Source organism: Coenobita brevimanus, chromosome 23, assembly GCF_032717465.1.
Source record: "Coenobita brevimanus isolate Jiangsu-jjx chromosome 23, ASM3271746v2, whole genome shotgun sequence".
Taxonomy (NCBI): Eukaryota; Metazoa; Arthropoda; class Malacostraca; order Decapoda; family Coenobitidae; genus Coenobita; species Coenobita brevimanus.
In genome coordinates this window covers 68,635,311-68,653,351 of record NC_136976.1, presented here as the reverse complement: position 1 = coordinate 68,653,351, position 18,041 = coordinate 68,635,311, and the positions used below count along the sequence as shown (strand labels likewise).

The 18,041-nt window shown below is 43.5% G+C and overlaps 1 protein-coding gene across 1 annotated transcript; it reads left to right on the top strand.

Annotated features, from left to right (window-relative positions):
* Nucleotides 1-3,150: 3,150 nt before the first annotated feature.
* On the top strand, nucleotides 3,151-9,192 carry LOC145392738 (uncharacterized). Its single transcript, XM_080267036.1, has 8 exons — nucleotides 3,151-3,665; nucleotides 3,918-4,139; nucleotides 4,503-5,009; nucleotides 5,789-6,010; nucleotides 6,558-7,064; nucleotides 7,771-7,992; nucleotides 8,106-8,621; nucleotides 8,761-9,192. The coding sequence occupies exons 1-8, from the start codon at nucleotides 3,171-3,173 to the stop codon at nucleotides 8,998-9,000; spliced, it is 2,931 nt and encodes a 976-aa protein (XP_080123162.1). The 5' UTR covers nucleotides 3,151-3,170; the 3' UTR covers nucleotides 9,001-9,192.
* Nucleotides 9,193-18,041: the final 8,849 nt, after the last annotated feature.

The window sequence follows — 18,041 nt, the reverse complement described above, 5'->3', positions numbered from 1 at the left end:
ACTACGACACAGATGCTTTCCATAGAACTTCTTTGTGACTAGCACCATATCTGAGTGCTAATCTCTTGTTAAATCTCAACATTCAAGGTGAAGAAACATCAGGTTTATGGCCATTTATAGTTAACAGAGTATGGGTGCATATAATACTTAAACGATGGTCCTAAAAAAAAGTTTCCCACAAGCTGCTGAATAATATCGTATGACGGTGATGATAAAATACAGGGTGGTCTGGAAACAGCGCTCTACTAGAAACTCACTTGGTGGTATCGTATGTTGCGGGGACGGCTCAGTGTGCTGGTGTGGGCGTAAGTGTGATTGGGAATAGGAAATGAATGAATGGTGCAGGATTGACACTGATAACGCTGACTGAGCCGTCTCTACAACATACAATAAATCGCCTGCACAGATGACGTCATAATACTGAAAGAGTTGCTGGAGACTGAATTCATTACCTTCAGTTCAATGGCCTAAAAGCATGAGCAAACATCCACCGATAATCCTCTGTCTTCATGGTGTCCTGTTTTCCATAATTCTCATGCCTCCTCAAACGACAGTGTTCTTCCTTCACATACTCTTGTTGCGTGATTCGTATTGCTGTCACATAAAAAAACTCCGTGTAATGCCTTCCATATTTCTCAGTCTCCCTCAAACGATACTGTATCCTTCCTTCACAAACTCCCTTTGCTGTGAAATTTATATTGCTATTACATAATAATACACTATGTAATACCTTCCATATTTCTCATTCCTCCCCAGACGTAAGTATCCTTCCTTGACATACTCCTTTGTTGTGTGATTTGTATTGCTATCGCATGGAAATAGTTCATGCAACGCCTTCCGTATTTCTCAGTCTTCCTCAAACGACAGAGAGTATCCCTTCTTCATATACTCTTTTGTTTTGTGATTCGTATTGCTATCACATAAAATTAGTTCTTGGAACGCTTTGCATATTTGTCGTTCCTTCCCAAACAACAGAGGGTATCTTTCCTTCACATACTCTTTTGTTGTGTGATTCACATACAGATAATTCATGTAACACCTTCCATGGCCACAGCCGATAGAAAAAAAAAAAAGCGTCGGACAACTTTTGCTCCTGACTACTTTCTACATTATTCGTGCTGCCTCCAGACGATATTATATATATATATATATATATATATATATATATATATATATATATATATATATATATATATAGATAGATAGATAGATAGATAGATAGATAGGTATGTATATTTAGCTCTGGAGAATTTTCTACCCAACACCATTCCGAACAACACAAGTAATTTACTCCTTTTACTCCACCTTGGTCTTAAATTGCCATCCCTCCATCTTGAAAGCCTGAGATGTAAGAGGAGGTTAACACTAGTATACGATGCTAGTCACGAAGAGGTGCTATGGTGAGGATGTAAGGCCAGTCTCTCTCTCTCTCTCTCTCTCTCTCTCTCTCTCTCTCTGTCATTGATCTACATGAGATTAGCTGCGAAAGGACAAATATCTTAGCAAAGTCAAGGTGAAAATAGTATAACTTATTTTTTTTTAAATTCTGGCGACCAGCAAACGATTTTATTTGGCTTATAAAAGTGGTTGCTGGTGTGCTTAACCCCTTCAGTCCCATGTCGCGTTGTGTGTGTGTGTGTGTGTGTGTGTGTGTGTGTGTGTGTGTGTGTGTGTGTTTATCTCCAAGTAAGTCTTCGAAATGGAGGTTACATACAAACTTCATTAATCTTTTCAATGCAAGAGATATTTCTGAGGATGAATAACTGGAGATCTAGGTCTACTCGGTTTCTTTTCGTCCGATGGAGATTCTTTACCCTTTCAGCTCAGGTGATAGCCAAGTGTGGCCAGATTGGAGGGTTGATTCGACAAGTAACCAAGGAGACTCATGTACACCTCGTAAGTAAGGCTCATCGAATTTTATACAAACACGAATTAGTGTTATAGTTGTAGGAATGTCTCGGTTCCTTCAGGGGAAAAAAAGAAAAAAGCTTATAGCAAAAATATAATGAACCAAATATACGTCATCAGGATGGAGGTTAAAAATTAAATACTTTCCACTAACCCTTTCATCAAGACAGAAATCTTAAGCTGTTTTATTTTGACTAATTGACTAGTTTATTAGCTTTGAACTGGTGACATGTGAAGGTGTGTGGTAGGTAGGATGACTGAGCTGGAACTCAGGGAAAGGACTGTCAAGCCTATAGTATGCTCAGAGTGAACACGTACATTGCCGTCGGTCTAGCACAACGTATGCCATAAAGGGGAGAGAGTGCGCGTACCTCCTTTTTCCTTTGGTCATGTCCCAGAATAGATCAAAGTCCTGTATGGGTGTACAAATGACGACGACGTCGACGATGATGATGATGATGGTGATGAATGCTATCATTATTATTATTATTATTATAATCATCATTATCTCATTCTCAGAGTAGATTTCCATACTATTTCGGTGCCACCATCAGTCTTCTGCACCAAAGCAGGTTAAGTACTGTATACATGACACATTTTCAGATACTTTTATTATCTCAGTAATCTAGATAAACGTTGAAAACATGGATTATTTGTTTATCCCTAAAAGCAGATGATAAGGGACTATAGTGACAGCAATTGTCATTCGGTGTCAGAAGGCGCAAGTAAAGAATCTGACACATGGCGATAATGACAAACACCTGCAGTACTCAGAAAGTTCAATAATTTCGCCGGTATAGAGGACCTGAAGTAGAGCCAGACAGAGAAGTCACCATATAAGGGAGGAGAAAAAGCGCTGGGTTCGAGATGAGTCTAGAAGATGGGTGGGTGATGTCATAGTGACGTCACTGGTGTGTGTGTGGGGGGGGGAGGGGAAGAGGGGGTGGCGGCGGGCATGGTGCCAACACCTGCCACATATAAGGCGGGCTTGTCGCTTTCTTACTCGCAATCCTACCCGTACCAGTCCACAGGCTCCAGCTATAGCTGTCACTCGGCACAGTACGCAAAATTCAGCGTGAAATTCAAGGAATTATTGTTCACCAACCCTTCACACTGCAGGCAGGACGACCATCACTTTCGCTCACACAACCCGCACCAGCAAACAAGCAGGAAGCATAGCAGTATCTAGGCTCGGTGTCGCTGCTACAATACGTAAAATATAACGTGAAAATCGAGGAAGAAGTACAGTGCGGTCAGAGACAATGGCCCCGACACAACAAGAATGTTCAGCCGCTGCTGCTGATATACACAAAGGTACCTGCAAGTCTCGGTTTAACACAGTCAGCTGTAAGAACAGAAAGGAAAATTCCAACATCAGTACTAGCAGCAGCAGCAGCAGAAAAAGTTACAGCAGCAGCAGCAGCAATAGCAGCAGTTACTGCAGCACCAGTAGTACCAGCAATAATAAGATCAGTGTTAACAACAAGAACATCCTGCGTCAACCTACACTGGAATCGACAACAGACATGGACACATTCCTCCCCGTCGCCACAAGAGGACTTTTTTACCACGACAGTTTTTTCGAAGAAGCACGTGAGCAGTTTGACTCTGCCGTGAGGGAGGTGTTGAACAACTGGGGTGAAGATGACAGGTCGGCGCTGGAGGACGATATCACCACATACAGGAAGCTGCGTAAAGTCAACCTCACAGAGGATAGCCAAGCGGTCACAGTATCAGAAAAGGACACTCACCACCAGGTAGAGTACAAGACCTTTATCAGTTTATTACCCACATGTAATATACAAAAACAAAACAGTAGCTTATGCGTGGCACAAAAGACTGCATGGGTTACGAAAAAATAAAAAAATAATCTTCAACCTTAATATAAAAATAAATATCCATATCTGCATACATACGTAATGAGACCAGTGGTTAAACCACTGAATCTGGTTCAGTAATATTCAGGTAAAGTACACGTTGAACAAATACTTGTACTGCGCACAACACAGGTGGTGTTGGACGTGCGGGACTTCCAGAGTGGGGATGTGAAGGTAAAGGTGGTGGACGAGAATGAGCTGGTGGTGGAGGGCAGCGTGGAGCAGCGGGAGGGCACTTCAACCTCCACCAAAACTTTCCGTCGTGGGTTTACCTTCCCTGGTCTGGTGAGGCCAGAGGCCATCACTTCCACTATGTCCTCTGACGGAGTCCTTACCATCATTGTTCCCAGAAAGGTTCGTTCAGCAATCATAATTCTCATAATGCGTTTATATCGATTATCATTATGAGCTGTATTTACCAATCAAAATGATGACTTCTTTTTGTAGGTACTTTTTGCTATTGGCAGACAATCTTATTCCAGTTAGGCGAGCGCCCTAGAAGTCGAAGAATTAATTATAATTGGATCTCTTTTTTTCCCGTTCGATAAATTCCTCCTTTACATGATATTGTCGTTGGGAGACAGCACAAATATACTAAGTAAAACATGCTCTACCTGAGAGGCTTAAGAATAGATATGGTTATGCACCTTCATGTTTTTTTTCCAGTGTGTAATTGTTACATTCCATTGAAGATAACCAAATCATATATCCTTCCAGGCACATAAAGAACGAAAGCAAGAAGTTAAAGATGAAAAGGTCAAGACCAAAGGGATTCATTCTTCTGATGATACAGAGCCAAAGTTTCCAGATCATTTTAGTAGCAACACTAATGCAAAAACGAAATCTTTCACCAGTTCTGATAAAAACAATACAGACGAAATGTTAACCGAAAAGAAAGTTCACTTCAGGGAAACTGATAACATTAACACCTCATCTGAAAAGACATCAGAACACCTACTGAAATCGTCAAAAGATACAACCTCGACCAAACTGCCAGAGGAATCATCGGATCTTTTGCCAATCGTCTGCAAAGGAAACTTTTTCAATGACTCTTACTTCGCTCAAGTTCGCCAGGATTTCGAAGCAGCCATGAAGGAAGTCTTGAAGTCCTATGGCGAAACTGTGGATGTGGACACGACGCAGCGTTACAGGAGTCTGCGAGAGCGTGATCTGACTGAAGAGAACCAAGCAGTTTCTCTAACAGAAGACTCAGCGCAGCACAAGGTGAGTGATCTGTAGAATTCCATCAACTTGGGTGTACCTTTACACACCAAGCTGTCCATTTGGTTATAAAATATTTATTAAATATTTAGATTAACTCCTTCATATCTAAAACTTCTCTTCCCCTGAATTTTGACTACCATCGCATGACAATTGTTAGTCTGCGAAACAAATAGTCACTGCAATCCTATACCTTATTATCTCCCCACAGAAGCATTAGCTTTCTTATGCAGCAAAAATGACCGTTGCCAATTTGAATTTTGTGTATCTGAGCCAAGCCAATTGTGGCGGAATGTGAGCACAAGACACCTTGGGATATAACTCACCCTACATGAGAGCAACTACTCGTAACTTTCGTCGGTCAGACTGTCTGAGTGACAGTGCGTGGCTTGGAAGCTACAACTCCAAGATTAGATCTGGCTGGTAGTCAATGATTAAAATATTCCCCCGTCCTGTGACATCATTATATATTTTAGCGAAAGACACCTTGGGAAGTGTTACCTGTAAATTATGTAAAGGATGACAACTTCATCTAGGGCTGAATGTCAACGTTACGTCTGTGTTGGCAGGTGGTGTGATATACACAAAGAATAGCAGCTTCATCCAGGACTGAATGTCAGCATTGTCTGTATTGACAGGTGGTGCAGTAGGTTATATAAAGGATAGCAGCTTCATCCAGGACTGAATGTCAGCATTGTCTGCATTAGCAGGTGGTGCAGCAGGTTATATAAAGGATAGCAGCTTCATCCAGGACTGAATGTCAACATTGTCTGTATTGACAGGTGGTGCTGGACGTGCGGGACTTCCAGGGTGGGGATGTGAAGGTGAAGATGGTGGACGAGAATGAGCTGGAGGTGGAGGGCAGCGTGGAGCAGAGGAAGGGCACTTCAACATCCACCAAAACTTTCCGTCGTGGTTTTACCTTCCCTGGTCTGGTGAGGCCTGAGGCCGTCACTTCCACGATGTCCTCTGACGGCGTCCTTACCATTATTGTTCCCAAAAAGGTTCGTTCAACAATCTTAATTCATATAATTATTATCATCATGAGGTATTTTTACCCCTCAACACGATTACTTCATTTTGTCCGTCATTGTTGCTGTTGCAAACCTTTAATCAGTGTAGGAGAGTTCATTAAGAGCAGAGTGGTTGCCTTTTTTTCTGCCATTACTTGGACATGAAAGATGAATTCAAATATTTTCTTCCGTAGCTGGGGTATACCTTCTCGCAGTTCAAAGTTAAATGAAATAGTTTTCTTCCCTCTGATTAAAAGAACTCCCCTCAACATGAACAGCCATCATGCCGGAGCCTGGAATAAAAATAAGAAAAAAAAAAAAAAAGCATCAGCTACACAAGAAATAGTTCATAACAAAAATCTCACTTTAGCTTAATCAAATAATCTGAAGACAGCACCACTGTAATATAAATGACTTCCTTGGTCTGTGGAGATTAAGCACATGCATTATATTGTGGCTCTGAAATTTAATGTCTTCGTGTGTGCATTTACTGAAACTTGTAGTAGCTGTAGAGATAACAACTGCTATATCCTTCCAGGTACACAACGAACGAAAGCAAGAGGTTAAATCTGAATGTGTCAAGACTAAAGGGATCCATTCTTCTGATGATACAGAACCAAGGTCTCCAGATCATTCTAGTCGCAAAACTAATACAAAAACGAAGTCTTTCACCAGTTCATATACACAAAACAGAGACGAAAAGTCAACAGAGAAGAAAGTTCAGTTCAGGGAAACTGATAACATTAACACCTCATCTGAAAAGACATCAGAACACCTACTGAAATCATCAAAAGATACAACCTCGACCAAACTGCCAGAGGAATCATCGGATCTTTTGCCAATCGTCTGCAAAGGAAACTTCTTCCATGACTCTTACTTCGCTCAAGTTCGCCAGGATTTCGAAGCAGCCATGAAGGAAGTCTTGAAGTCCTATGGCGAAACTGTGGATGTGGACACGATGCAGCGTTACAGGAGTCTGCGAGAGCGTGATCTGACTGAAGAGAACCAAGCAGTTTCTCTAACAGAAGACTCAGCGCAGCACAAGGTGAGTGATCTGTAGAATTCCATCAACTTGGGTGTACCTTTACACACCAAGCTGTCCATTTGGTTATAAAATATTTATTAAATATTTAGATTAACTCCTTCATATCTAAAACTTCTCTTCCCCTGAATTTTGACTACATCGCATGACTATTGTTAATCTGTGAAAAATATAGTCACTGCAAACCTGTACCTTACTGTCTCCCCACAGAAGCATTAACTTTCTTATGCAGCAAAAATGACCGTTGCCAATTTGAATTTTGTGTGTCTGAGTCAAGCCAACTGTGGCGGAATGTGAGCACAAGACACCTTGGGATATAACTCACCCTACATGAGAGCAACTACTCGTAACTTTCGTCGGTCAGACTGCCTGAGTGACAGTGCGTGGCTTGGAAGCTACAACTCCAAGATTTGATCTGGCTGGTAGTCAATGATTAAAATATTCCCCCGTCCTGTGACATCATTATATATTTTAGCGAAAGACACCTTGGGAAGTGTTACCTGTAAATTATGTAAAGGATGACAACTTCATCTAGGGCTGAATGTCAACGTTACGTCTGTGTTGGCAGGTGGTGTGATATACACAAAGAATAGCAGCTTCATCCAGGACTGAATGTCAGCATTGTCTGTATTGACAGGTGGTGCAGTAGGTTATATAAAGGATAGCAGCTTCATCCAGGACTGAATGTCAGCATTGTCTGTATTGGCAGGTGGTGTTGGACGTGCGGGACTTCCAGGATGGGGATGTGGAAGTGAAGATGGTGGATGAGAATGAGCTGGTGGTGGAGGGCAGCATGGAGCAGCGGGAGGGCACTTTAACATCCACCAAAACTTTCCGTCGTGGGTTTACCTTCCCTGGTTTGGTGAAGCCCAAGGCCGTCACCTCCATCATGTCCTCTGACGGCGTCCTTACCATCATTGTTCCCAAGAAGGTTCGTTGCCGACACATTTATTCAAGAAACAGAAGTAACTTTGATCTCAAACTTTGCAACTTGAAATGCCATTCCTGTTGCCAGTAACTTATAAAATAATTGCCTCTTTACAGGAACTCTCACAGAAACTAAAAGTACATAGTGACGACAAATGGTCAACAAATATTAGGGAAAGCTCTTCAACGTCATCAGAGAAATCAGCTTCTTCCAAGAGTGACTCAGCTACTACATCAAAGGATAGGGTGATGTTTGGTAGGAAGACATCCAAATGCAGCTCCTCCACCAGTACAGGCACATATCGAGATTGCTCAGCCCAGCAAACAAGAGACGAGGGCGCGACCCGTGTCGTAGAGGAAGATCCCTTATCTTCCACAGCCACAGTTGGAAGTGATGCCTCCCTTCCTATAGGTTCCCAGTTACCACTGAGCCAAAAAGGTCTATTTTTTCACGACTCCTTTTTCCAAAACGCTCGTCAAGATTTTGAGACAGCCGTCAGAGAAGTGCTGAAAAGATTCGGTCAGTCAGGGTCATCGAATGACGACTTGAGTGCGTACCGAAGTTTACGTCAGTGTGACTTGAGAGACGAAAGCCAAGCTATGAAGGTTACTTGGAACAATGACAACCACCAGGTGAGTTAAAAAAAAAAAATAATAGAACCTCGTCTTGTTGAAATCTGAGCTACAAGAACACACACATTAGTATATATATACAGTATTGAAGGGAGAGTGAGAGATTTCTGTACTGAGTATGGCAACCTTTACCACACAGGTTGTGATGGACGTTCGTGACTTTATGATGGGAGATATTAAGGTGAAGATGGTCGGTGAGAACGAGGTACAGGTGGAAGGCGTCAAGGAAGAGGAAGAGGGAGGGAAGAAGTCGTGTAAACGCTTCAGCCGCCGCGTTCAGCTGGCCTGCCCCGGTGTGATCAACGCGGAGGCTGTCACTGCAGCTCTGTCCTCAGACGGAGTCCTCACTATTACAGCTCCGCAAATGAAGAGGAACTGAGGATCCCAGTCGGGGCACATCTGCCTCAATATTGTTTATGTGTATTTTTGGCCGCGATGTTCTGTTGAAATCTGACATGTCAACATCACTTTACCAATCTCTTCACGATCTAAGCCTCTAGTTAATATGTATATTTGCCGACATATCGTTTGACCAACAATTGTAATTAAAAAAAAAAATGTAGCCAATAAAATCATGGTGTAATTGTTTGTTTCGGCATATTTGTTACTGAAAGTGGTTTTGAGGCATCCTGAAACAATAGAAATGTGGAGACTGATTATTTTCACGTTATGTAAGTTTGTCCTCTGATGGTGAGTGGAGAGTGGCATTGTAACGTATGTATGAAGGGTGTAGGTCTTGACGGAATGCCGTATACTGTATTGGACTAACAAATCAGTGCCAAAGAAGCACAGTGGTGCGTGGTGACATAATGCACTGAAGTCTGAGAATGACATCTGCAAAGGGTGTCATGTAATTGTCGTTAGGAGAGATAATGTCGACTTCCATGGAGTTCTCTAGAGTGAGTGAAGACATTTAGCTATTTGGATGCTATAATAAAATGGATGTGTAGCAGATTGACAGAATAAGAAAAGGCCGGGAGAAATTTTGAAAACCACTACCACACCAGAATATGAGACGACTTTCATTTCTCAGAAAGGGAAAATGTATGTTGCCTGTGTGAGAAGTATAGGGGGGCGCGGTAGCACAGTGGTAGCGCGCTGGACTTGTGATCGGGGGATTGCAAGTTCGAGCCTCGCCCGGGCTGCCGTGCCGGGAGGGGTCGCTCCCTCCTGTAACCCTAGCGGGGCTATATAGTCCAATACAGGGCTTAGCTCGGGGGAACTCCATTTCTCCCATTTGTGTGAGAAGTATAATGTTATGGCAATGAAATAGGGCCAGTAAAGAATGAGGATGGTAGCAGATTGAAGCAAACTGATATGGGAATGTTGAGATGGAGAAGACTGCCTCATTGAAGGACTGGTTGGACAGTGCAGCAGTGGTGGGGCGGATTCAAAGGAAGGGGGGAGGCAAGATGCACGTGCCCTCCCCCCTCCCATGGCACCCCAGTACAAGCCCGAAATTCTTTAATGAACTGTGCTCTTGAGTTTACATTGATTCTCAGCGTTTAATCATTTGTAGGTAGATAACTTTATTAAATCGAAGAGGGGGAAGTACAAACTACAGGGAAAGAGAGGGTGGGGGGGAAAGTAGAGGGAGTGATGAGAGAGCCTATTCTGCATGGTAAGATGTGAGGGAGAGAAGGAATGGTGGGTGAAGGGAAAGGTAGTGGAACGGAGGAGGGGGGGGGTTCGAAGGGGGGAGGAAGAAGAAGTGGAAGGTAGAGAGGAACAGTGAAAATGTGGGGAAGAATTACCTTGATCAAATGCTATGTAACAAGAGTAATCCTAGACTGCAAACTTCCGCCAAGGCTGAATAATTATGCAAGCACTGTAGGCATTATTTATCGAGTTAGAAGCAAAAATGTTGAAATTGCCACTATCCTGCAATGGTAAGGAATCCTTTAAAAACGCCTGGATCAGGATGATGACCTGGATCACAACCGAAATCTAATGGATTGTTCCTTGGGCCATACCCTACCCTTCCAAGAAATTTAAGCAAACTCCGATCATAACTTTTTGAGTAATTCTGCTCACAGACAAACAAACCAATCCCGGCTAAAACATAATTTCCTTGGCGGAGGTAACAGACACATTCAGCAACTTCATAATGTATCTTAGTCGACTGCTTAATGATCTTTAAACAACACTGCATTTAAACAGAATATTCAAATTCCCGGATTTAGTAAAAGGAGTTGTTGTGCAGTGGCTGAGGGGGGAGTGGAGGGAGGTGGGGGCAGGGTTGTGGGAAGAGGAAAGAGGAGGTGGGTAGGGTCAGGAGGAAGGAGAAAGGTGGTGGGGATTGTTTAGAAGAAGGGGGAGGGGGTGGAGGGAGAGGGGCAGGGGGAAGGGGTGAGAGGAAGGTGGCAGGTGGAGAGGGACGGCTTTATGGATTCGAGTGGAAGGAGATGGTCTATGTAAACATTAACACGCAAATCCACTGCCTGTTCTCTAACTAATGTAGTTACACGTCGCAGCTAATGATGGTGGTGTCATTTGGTGGTTGTTACTGCGGTAACTGAGCTAGTGTGTACTATGTGTGTCTGGGGAGGGGAGGGGGGATCGTTGTGTGGGGCCGTGAAATATGTGTTCACATGCCATCAATACTGTGGCAGGTGGTGGCGACCATCATCCTCTCACTTGATGTAGTGGTGCCTACTTCTTCCTTAGCCTTAATCATTCGTTTTCTGTGCCTGCCCTCCTCTCTTCCTGTTTTTCCCATCTTTCCTGTCACTTCTTATTGCTTTTCTTTCCTTTACAGGTGGCTTTACATTGAGTGACAAGCCAGATGGTTTCCTGTAAGCCAAGAAACCATTTACAACGCTGGGTGGTAACCATAAAACCAAACAATATGTGCTCCCTACGTGTTAACAAGTGGGTTGGTGGAGGGTTAGTGTCCCTTCCTGTAAAACAAATAACTCAAAGTCAAATGGCCACCCCTTACGGGATTATGGTGTCTGGCAATAGATAGATAGATAGATGCCATCAATAAAAATTAGACACATTTTTTACTAAAATCCCGAGTTTCTCTAGAAAATATTCGATTATAATGAGGATGGAAGTATGAGAATGGAGAGAGAGAGAAGAGGCGACGGTAGTTGTTCTTTATCCTTAAACAAATCATTTAAACAATTTATTGTAAACCCATGTAGGTACGCTTGCCCCTTATCGGGCCGACTCTTCTTGTCTAATCTAACTGAAATAGTATTTTTTTCTGTTTTTGCACGTGTGAAGAAAATAACCTGGAGTAGGCGTGAAGGTGAAAACGAAGCGGCGAAGATGACGAAGGAGTGTTTTATAGCGTAAGTAAACAAGAATAACTACAGATTATTATCGGCATGTTTTCAAAGGCAGATAGTTTAGCAAGTGAAGAAAGGAATTTAGATTTTATGGAATATAAGATTGGTAGTTTGGCATTTTGAGAAAGTTAAGAAATGTAATTACGTTAATAAGTAACTGGAGGAAAAATTGCACATGATGTCACGTACTAACGTACAGTACTTGTAGTTAGGTTGTTAATAGATAGGTAGATAGGGTGGCGGTAGCGTGGTAAACTTGCGAAATACGTATATCCCACCCCTGTATTATTTATTCTAACATACTGTAATCTGGCCATACATGTTACATCTAAGAAATTTTGTGACTGGACCACCAATACACTACCATCGCCACCACACCACCCCCACCACCCACACATCACCATTAACCACCCTCATATACCCACCACCCACATACACCCACCACCACCAAGACTCACACACAATCACCACCATTACGACCAGCACACCACCACCAGAGAGAACGTATGATTGGGTGCCAGACAAGGTGTATGGGTGACTGGGTGTCTGAGTGCGTGGGTGTGTGGCATGCCGGCTGCAAGGGTGGATGGGAGACTGGCTGAGTGACTGACGGAGTGGGTGGGTGGCTGGGTGGGTGGGTGGCTGCCTAGGTGGGAGGACAGCTGGCTGATTGGATGAGTGGGTGGCTGATTGGATGGGTCGCTGACAAGGTAGGTGAGTGCCTGTCTGGGTGGGTGGGTGTGTGCCTGGCTGCATATGTGTGTGGATGGGTGGGTTGGTGGCTGACTGACGGGGTAAATTTTTGGTTGTCATTTACTGTAGCGAAATCTAATCAGTATCCCTTGTTGTCAATGTATTTATTATATTTTGCTTTATATCACAGGCGACATTTTATTAATACGTTCCGTCACATCACTGGGAAAAACTACTGCCGATGTGGAGGCACAGAGGTGTCGAAATTAAATAGTTCAGCCAAAGTACAGTCGCCTTTCTCAGTAGCAAAAGCGAGGCGTCTTAACCATTCTACCTGGTGCTTGTACTACTGAATGCGAGTCGAATCAGTAGTGTCTAATTGTTAGTTGTGACATTTAGTAGTTATTATTATCAGAATAGTTTTCTTTACCGACTGCAATATCGCTGTCAAGAGTTACCGCTTTTTCTGCTTAAATTGGCCTACCGGTAACCTATTGTTTCTCTCTTGATAGAGCAACAAGCGTATCATATTCAGTACACTTATGCTAAGACAACAGGTATTTATGTTTTTTATTTATTTATTTGATGCCTTATGTTCACCAGAAAATACTGTAACTGTGTATTTTCTATTTTTATTACAATATTGCATGTATTCGTTGATTATTTCAAATGAGTTGACGTTCGTGAGTGCATTTGGGCATGTGCGGGTGAATTTAAGCGTTTTACAAATCGCAGTTGAGGACGTACACTTTCAGTCATGGTGTTTAGGTGAACAATCTGAGCTTTGAAGGTGGTCAATGTCGGTCTTCAATTTTTGTAATTATGAACGGACCATATCACTTCACACGCCACAACAGGTAAGAAGATATAGTATTTATGTGGTATGGTACTGGTTTCAGGGTCAAGTGAAGGAAATGTGAGCGAGGAAAATGAAAATGGTGTACGGTAAGAGTTGGTTAAAATATGACAACAGTCGAACGGTATTTTCAAAGGTTCCAGGACAATTTTCCGTCGTCAGTTCGGCGTCAAAACATGGACGATTCTCCGTCAGGACAATTCATACCCAAGACGATTCCCAGTAATTCACAAAATATACACAATATTAATTCATACGGGTGCTAAGGTAAATGTTAAGACGAGTGATGCACTTATTCGAGTTGTTGTCTTATAGGACTACGGTATCAGGAAAATTATTTTAGTACTAGATACATCTCAGATTATTAACATTTGATTTTTTATTAAAAAAAAGTATTGGAGAACAAACGAAATATACCTACTCAGTGATATTACAGACAGCTGCTTGAACACCCCCGATAGTTTGATTACTGCCTGTCCTGCTGAGTGGACATGATGTTAGCACACAAAAACAAATGCAGATGTATACAATTTAAAACCATAAATAGCAGTGGAAGCCTAACTGGAAGTGCTGAAATCTAACAGGAGGGCTTCGCCCTCCAGACCCCCCAGTGATTATAACTTACCTAACGTAATGCAAACTAAAATGTGCATTATATAAAACTTGTGCCAAAACAGTATCGTGTTAAGAGCATTCGTTAATCATGGTGCAATCGTCATACAGTCCTGTGATTGTGAAGGTAGTCTTAAAGCAAATCTTTATATAAATCATGCAGGAGGCATCTGTGAAAATATGGTACGGGTTAGTAAAACAGCGCTCGGCGATTAAATTAATAACTTCATAATCCATGAAGTCTAAAATATATATGTGCAGTATTATGTACAATAGTGGAACCCCCTGTTTATAAATATTTTTATAAACCAAAATTTTTGAAAAGCCCAGTGTACATGCTAATCCATAAAAAATCCTCGTAACAAAGGATCATGTCAGTACATCATTCCAATAGGAAATTTGGAAACAGGATACCACAGATCTAGATATTTAATAACACTATAATAACTAATTTTCATGGGGAACTATCAAGGTCTGTGTTCATTCAGTAGCATAGGCTTTGGATATTATTTATAGGTTGCACTTTTAATCAATAATTAACTTTTCTAGCTCACTATAGTCGACTTTGAATTATATTCTGGCATCACCCATGCTGTCTCCATTAATTTTTATTGGTACTACAACATCCTGGGTATATTTTAACCCCTTAACCGCGGGTGTCATTCCAGAATGACGGCGACAAAACTGGACCAAACCGCGGGTGGCATTCTGGAATGATCGTGAATATTTTGAACACCGCGCGTTTTCCCGGCGCGCAAATATTCTCACGCAAGAGTAGCTGTCGAGTTCTTTCACGCCAGCCATCCCACACCTCCCTCCTCCAACCCCGAGGGGACCCCCCCCACCCCTGCCCTGACCCGCGTCAGTCAGTATCTGTCCAGCTCTGCGTGATAATGGCGCTCCGTCCCGACTCATCGTCGCTCGCTTCCTCCTCTACAATGTTTAGTGCTAGTGTTCCCTCTACCTCTACACCGGTAAAGGAACTGCCGACGGCGAGGCAGAAGGGGTTGAGCACTCCTGAAATTAGAACTGAGCTGGACAAAACAGTAAGTACTACTCTTGATTGTGGCAGTGAAAGTGACACACTCACAGCAAGCAGTGATGATTTGGCAGTGATTGGTGGTGAACCATTTTCCATTGATAGTGACAGTGATGAAAGTGATCGTGTTGATTCCCCCCCACCACCCCCAACTTACTCTGGGAAAGGAAAGGCTCCTATGGGCAAATCTGGTATTGCACGTGGGAAGGGAGTGAAGCGCAGGCTCACGTCTCCCACACCAGGCCCTAGTACGCATTTCCCATCAATTTCCCGTTCCCCTAGCCCAATTGCCCTCACATCATCATCATCATCATCTGTCGTGCCCTCTCCTCAGTCTACATCATCTGAGGAGTACGAATTACCAAAGCCTGCAAAGCGAGGGAAGGCAGGCCGTGCAGGCCGTGCAGGCAGGCCTAGAACAAAGGGGATGCGTGGCAGTTGGAGGGCAAAGCTGGGCGATAAGCGAGGCGATAAGCGAGGTGATAAGCGGGGTAGAAAGGGTCAAGTTTCACCACGCACCAGGTCAGAAACCCCCCCGCCTGCCCCCCGCTCAGTTCCCTCACCCGCGCCACCCCCCCACTCACCGCCCCCGCACTCACCCCCCTCCCCGTTGCCTCCTGCCTCACCCACCTCCCGCTTGCCTCCTGCCTCACCTCCTGCCTCACCCATTGCCTCTACATCAGCTCCTTCTCACGGGGAAACGAGTGAAATGCAACATGCCCCTGCCACTGAACCACGCACAGGGCAAGTTGATGCATTTGTTTGGACTGACGGTGGAGATTTCCAGCCACACAATCCACCGTTTGATATGACAAATGCTGGAATACAGCCTGCCTTCCCATGCAACGCAGGTGATGAGTTTGTTGATTACTTCCTGGCCTTCCTTGATGATGAAATTGTGCAGCATGTCAGCGATGAGACCAATAGGTATGCAACTCAGTGTGCAGCACAAGGGCTGGGACCTATTGGCTCGCCAAAGCAAGTGTCGTGGTTGCCTGTCGGGATCAGAGAGCTGTATGTTTTTTGCACTCATGTTTTTGATGGCCCATATAAAGAGACATGAGTTGGAGGAGTACTGGCTCGTGGATGACATAACTACTATCCCCATATTCGGGAAGTATATGTCACGGGATCGGTTCCGACAGCTGCTTGGATACCTGCACTTCGCTGATAATGACAACCCGTCCCAAACTGACCCTTTGTGGAAAGTGAGGGATTTCCTCAACAAGATTAGGGATCGATTTATGCGATTTTTCAGGCCTATGCAGAAAGTCGTCATAGACGAGTCCCTGGTATTGTTCAGAGGACGTCTCAAATTCAGGCAGTACATCCCCAGCAAACGCCACCGCTTTGGGATAAAGTTCTTTGTGCTGTGTGACTGTGAGACGGGGTATATAATGGATTTTGTCATTTACTCGGCTAGCACAATGGATGTGAACAGGAAAGACCCCCTTGGCTTCTCTGGGCTCCGTTGTAAAAGTGCTGATGGAGAGGTGTTTTGGTTGTAATCATGTGATGTTAACTTACAATTATTAAACAGCACCGAAACTCTCCATATACCTTGCTGAACACTTCATTGGCTCTGTTGGCACTGTACTGTTATATAGGAAAGAGTGTCCTAGTTTCCCGAAGCATCATCATCATCCAGGGGAGATGTTCACCTGAAGAAGTCAGAAAAGCTTCTTGCGATCAGGTGGCATGACAAGAAGGTTGTCAATATGATCAGCACCATCCACAAGGGGGAAATGAAGAGAACTGGGAAGGTCAGCTACAGGACGGGAGAGCCAATCATGAAGCCTGATGCCGTCATTGATTATAATGTAAATATGAGACTCGTTGATAAGTCTGATATGATGATTGGCGAAATAGACTGTCTCAGGAGAAACACCCGATGGTACAGGAAGGCTTGCCTGCACATGCTCGATATGTGCATGCTCAATGCCTTCATTCTTTACAAGACACAAGTCGGGGCATAAGGCAACCATCACTGAGACAGTTTTCCAAGACTGTCGTTCAGCAGCTACTTGAACGATTTGGTCAGGTGACGGCATTGATCCCGAGGCGACACTCTGACACACAACCTGACCGTCTTGAGTGCCGCAATTACATGAGCCGGCACCAGCTTGTGAAATTGCCTCCTAAAGCAGGCGGCAGGTTGTCACAGGGCCGCTGCAGAGTATGTTCAACCACCACACGAAGGCCTACGACGAGAAAAATGAGCACACACCAGTGCCTTGAATGCCAAGTCGCTCTATGTGTAACTCCGTGCTTTGCCGAGTACCACTCTCTGAGTAAATACTGAAAGTGACAGTGATATATAGTGATGCGACAGTGACGTGCTTTGCCAATAATTGTATAATGGATAATGTAGTAATAAGGGATATTTTGCCTAGAAAATAAAGGAAATATTGGCCAGTATAATAAGTGATATTGTAATAAGAGAATCTGCGGCACTTGTGGAATTCTGCGGCACTTATGTAATTCTGTGATGCGCCAGTGACGCAATATAGTAATAAGTGCATTGTAAATATAATGTACATTGCCCATATTATATGTAAAATAATATTAGAAGTTAGAAATAATGAAAAGATCGCAGGAAACGTCAGTGAGCGGGTGCCGCCGCAGTGAAGTGAGGCGCAGCCGCAGTGAAGCGGGCGCAGCCGCAGGGAAGTGCCTTTTACCTACCTCAGTGAACACAGAGTGGGTGTTTATCGTATGTACAGTGTTCATATATGTTTATATTACTATTATGAGAGAGTGGTTGGCATTTGGTACTGGTGTGTGGGGCGTAAAATAGTTATTTCACACCCCTCACTTCTAACGGCTCTCCCCGTCCTGTGAAAGTCAACGAAGTCATGAAACCTACATCAATGGAAAGCTGAAGGTTTGTACTTTCTAATGGTACCTTATTTTTTTCTCTAGCT

Bases quoted from the DNA above. Each gene is read 5' to 3' on its own strand.
- LOC145392738 (XM_080267036.1), top strand. From the start codon at position 3,171: ATGGCCCCGACACAACAAGAATGTTCAGCCGCTGCTGCTGATATACAC. The intron at 3,666-3,917 runs GTAGAGTACAAG...CGCACAACACAG, and splicing joins AAAAGGACACTCACCACCAG to GTGGTGTTGGACGTGCGGGA. The intron at 4,140-4,502 runs GTTCGTTCAGCA...ATATCCTTCCAG, and splicing joins CCATCATTGTTCCCAGAAAG to GCACATAAAGAACGAAAGCA.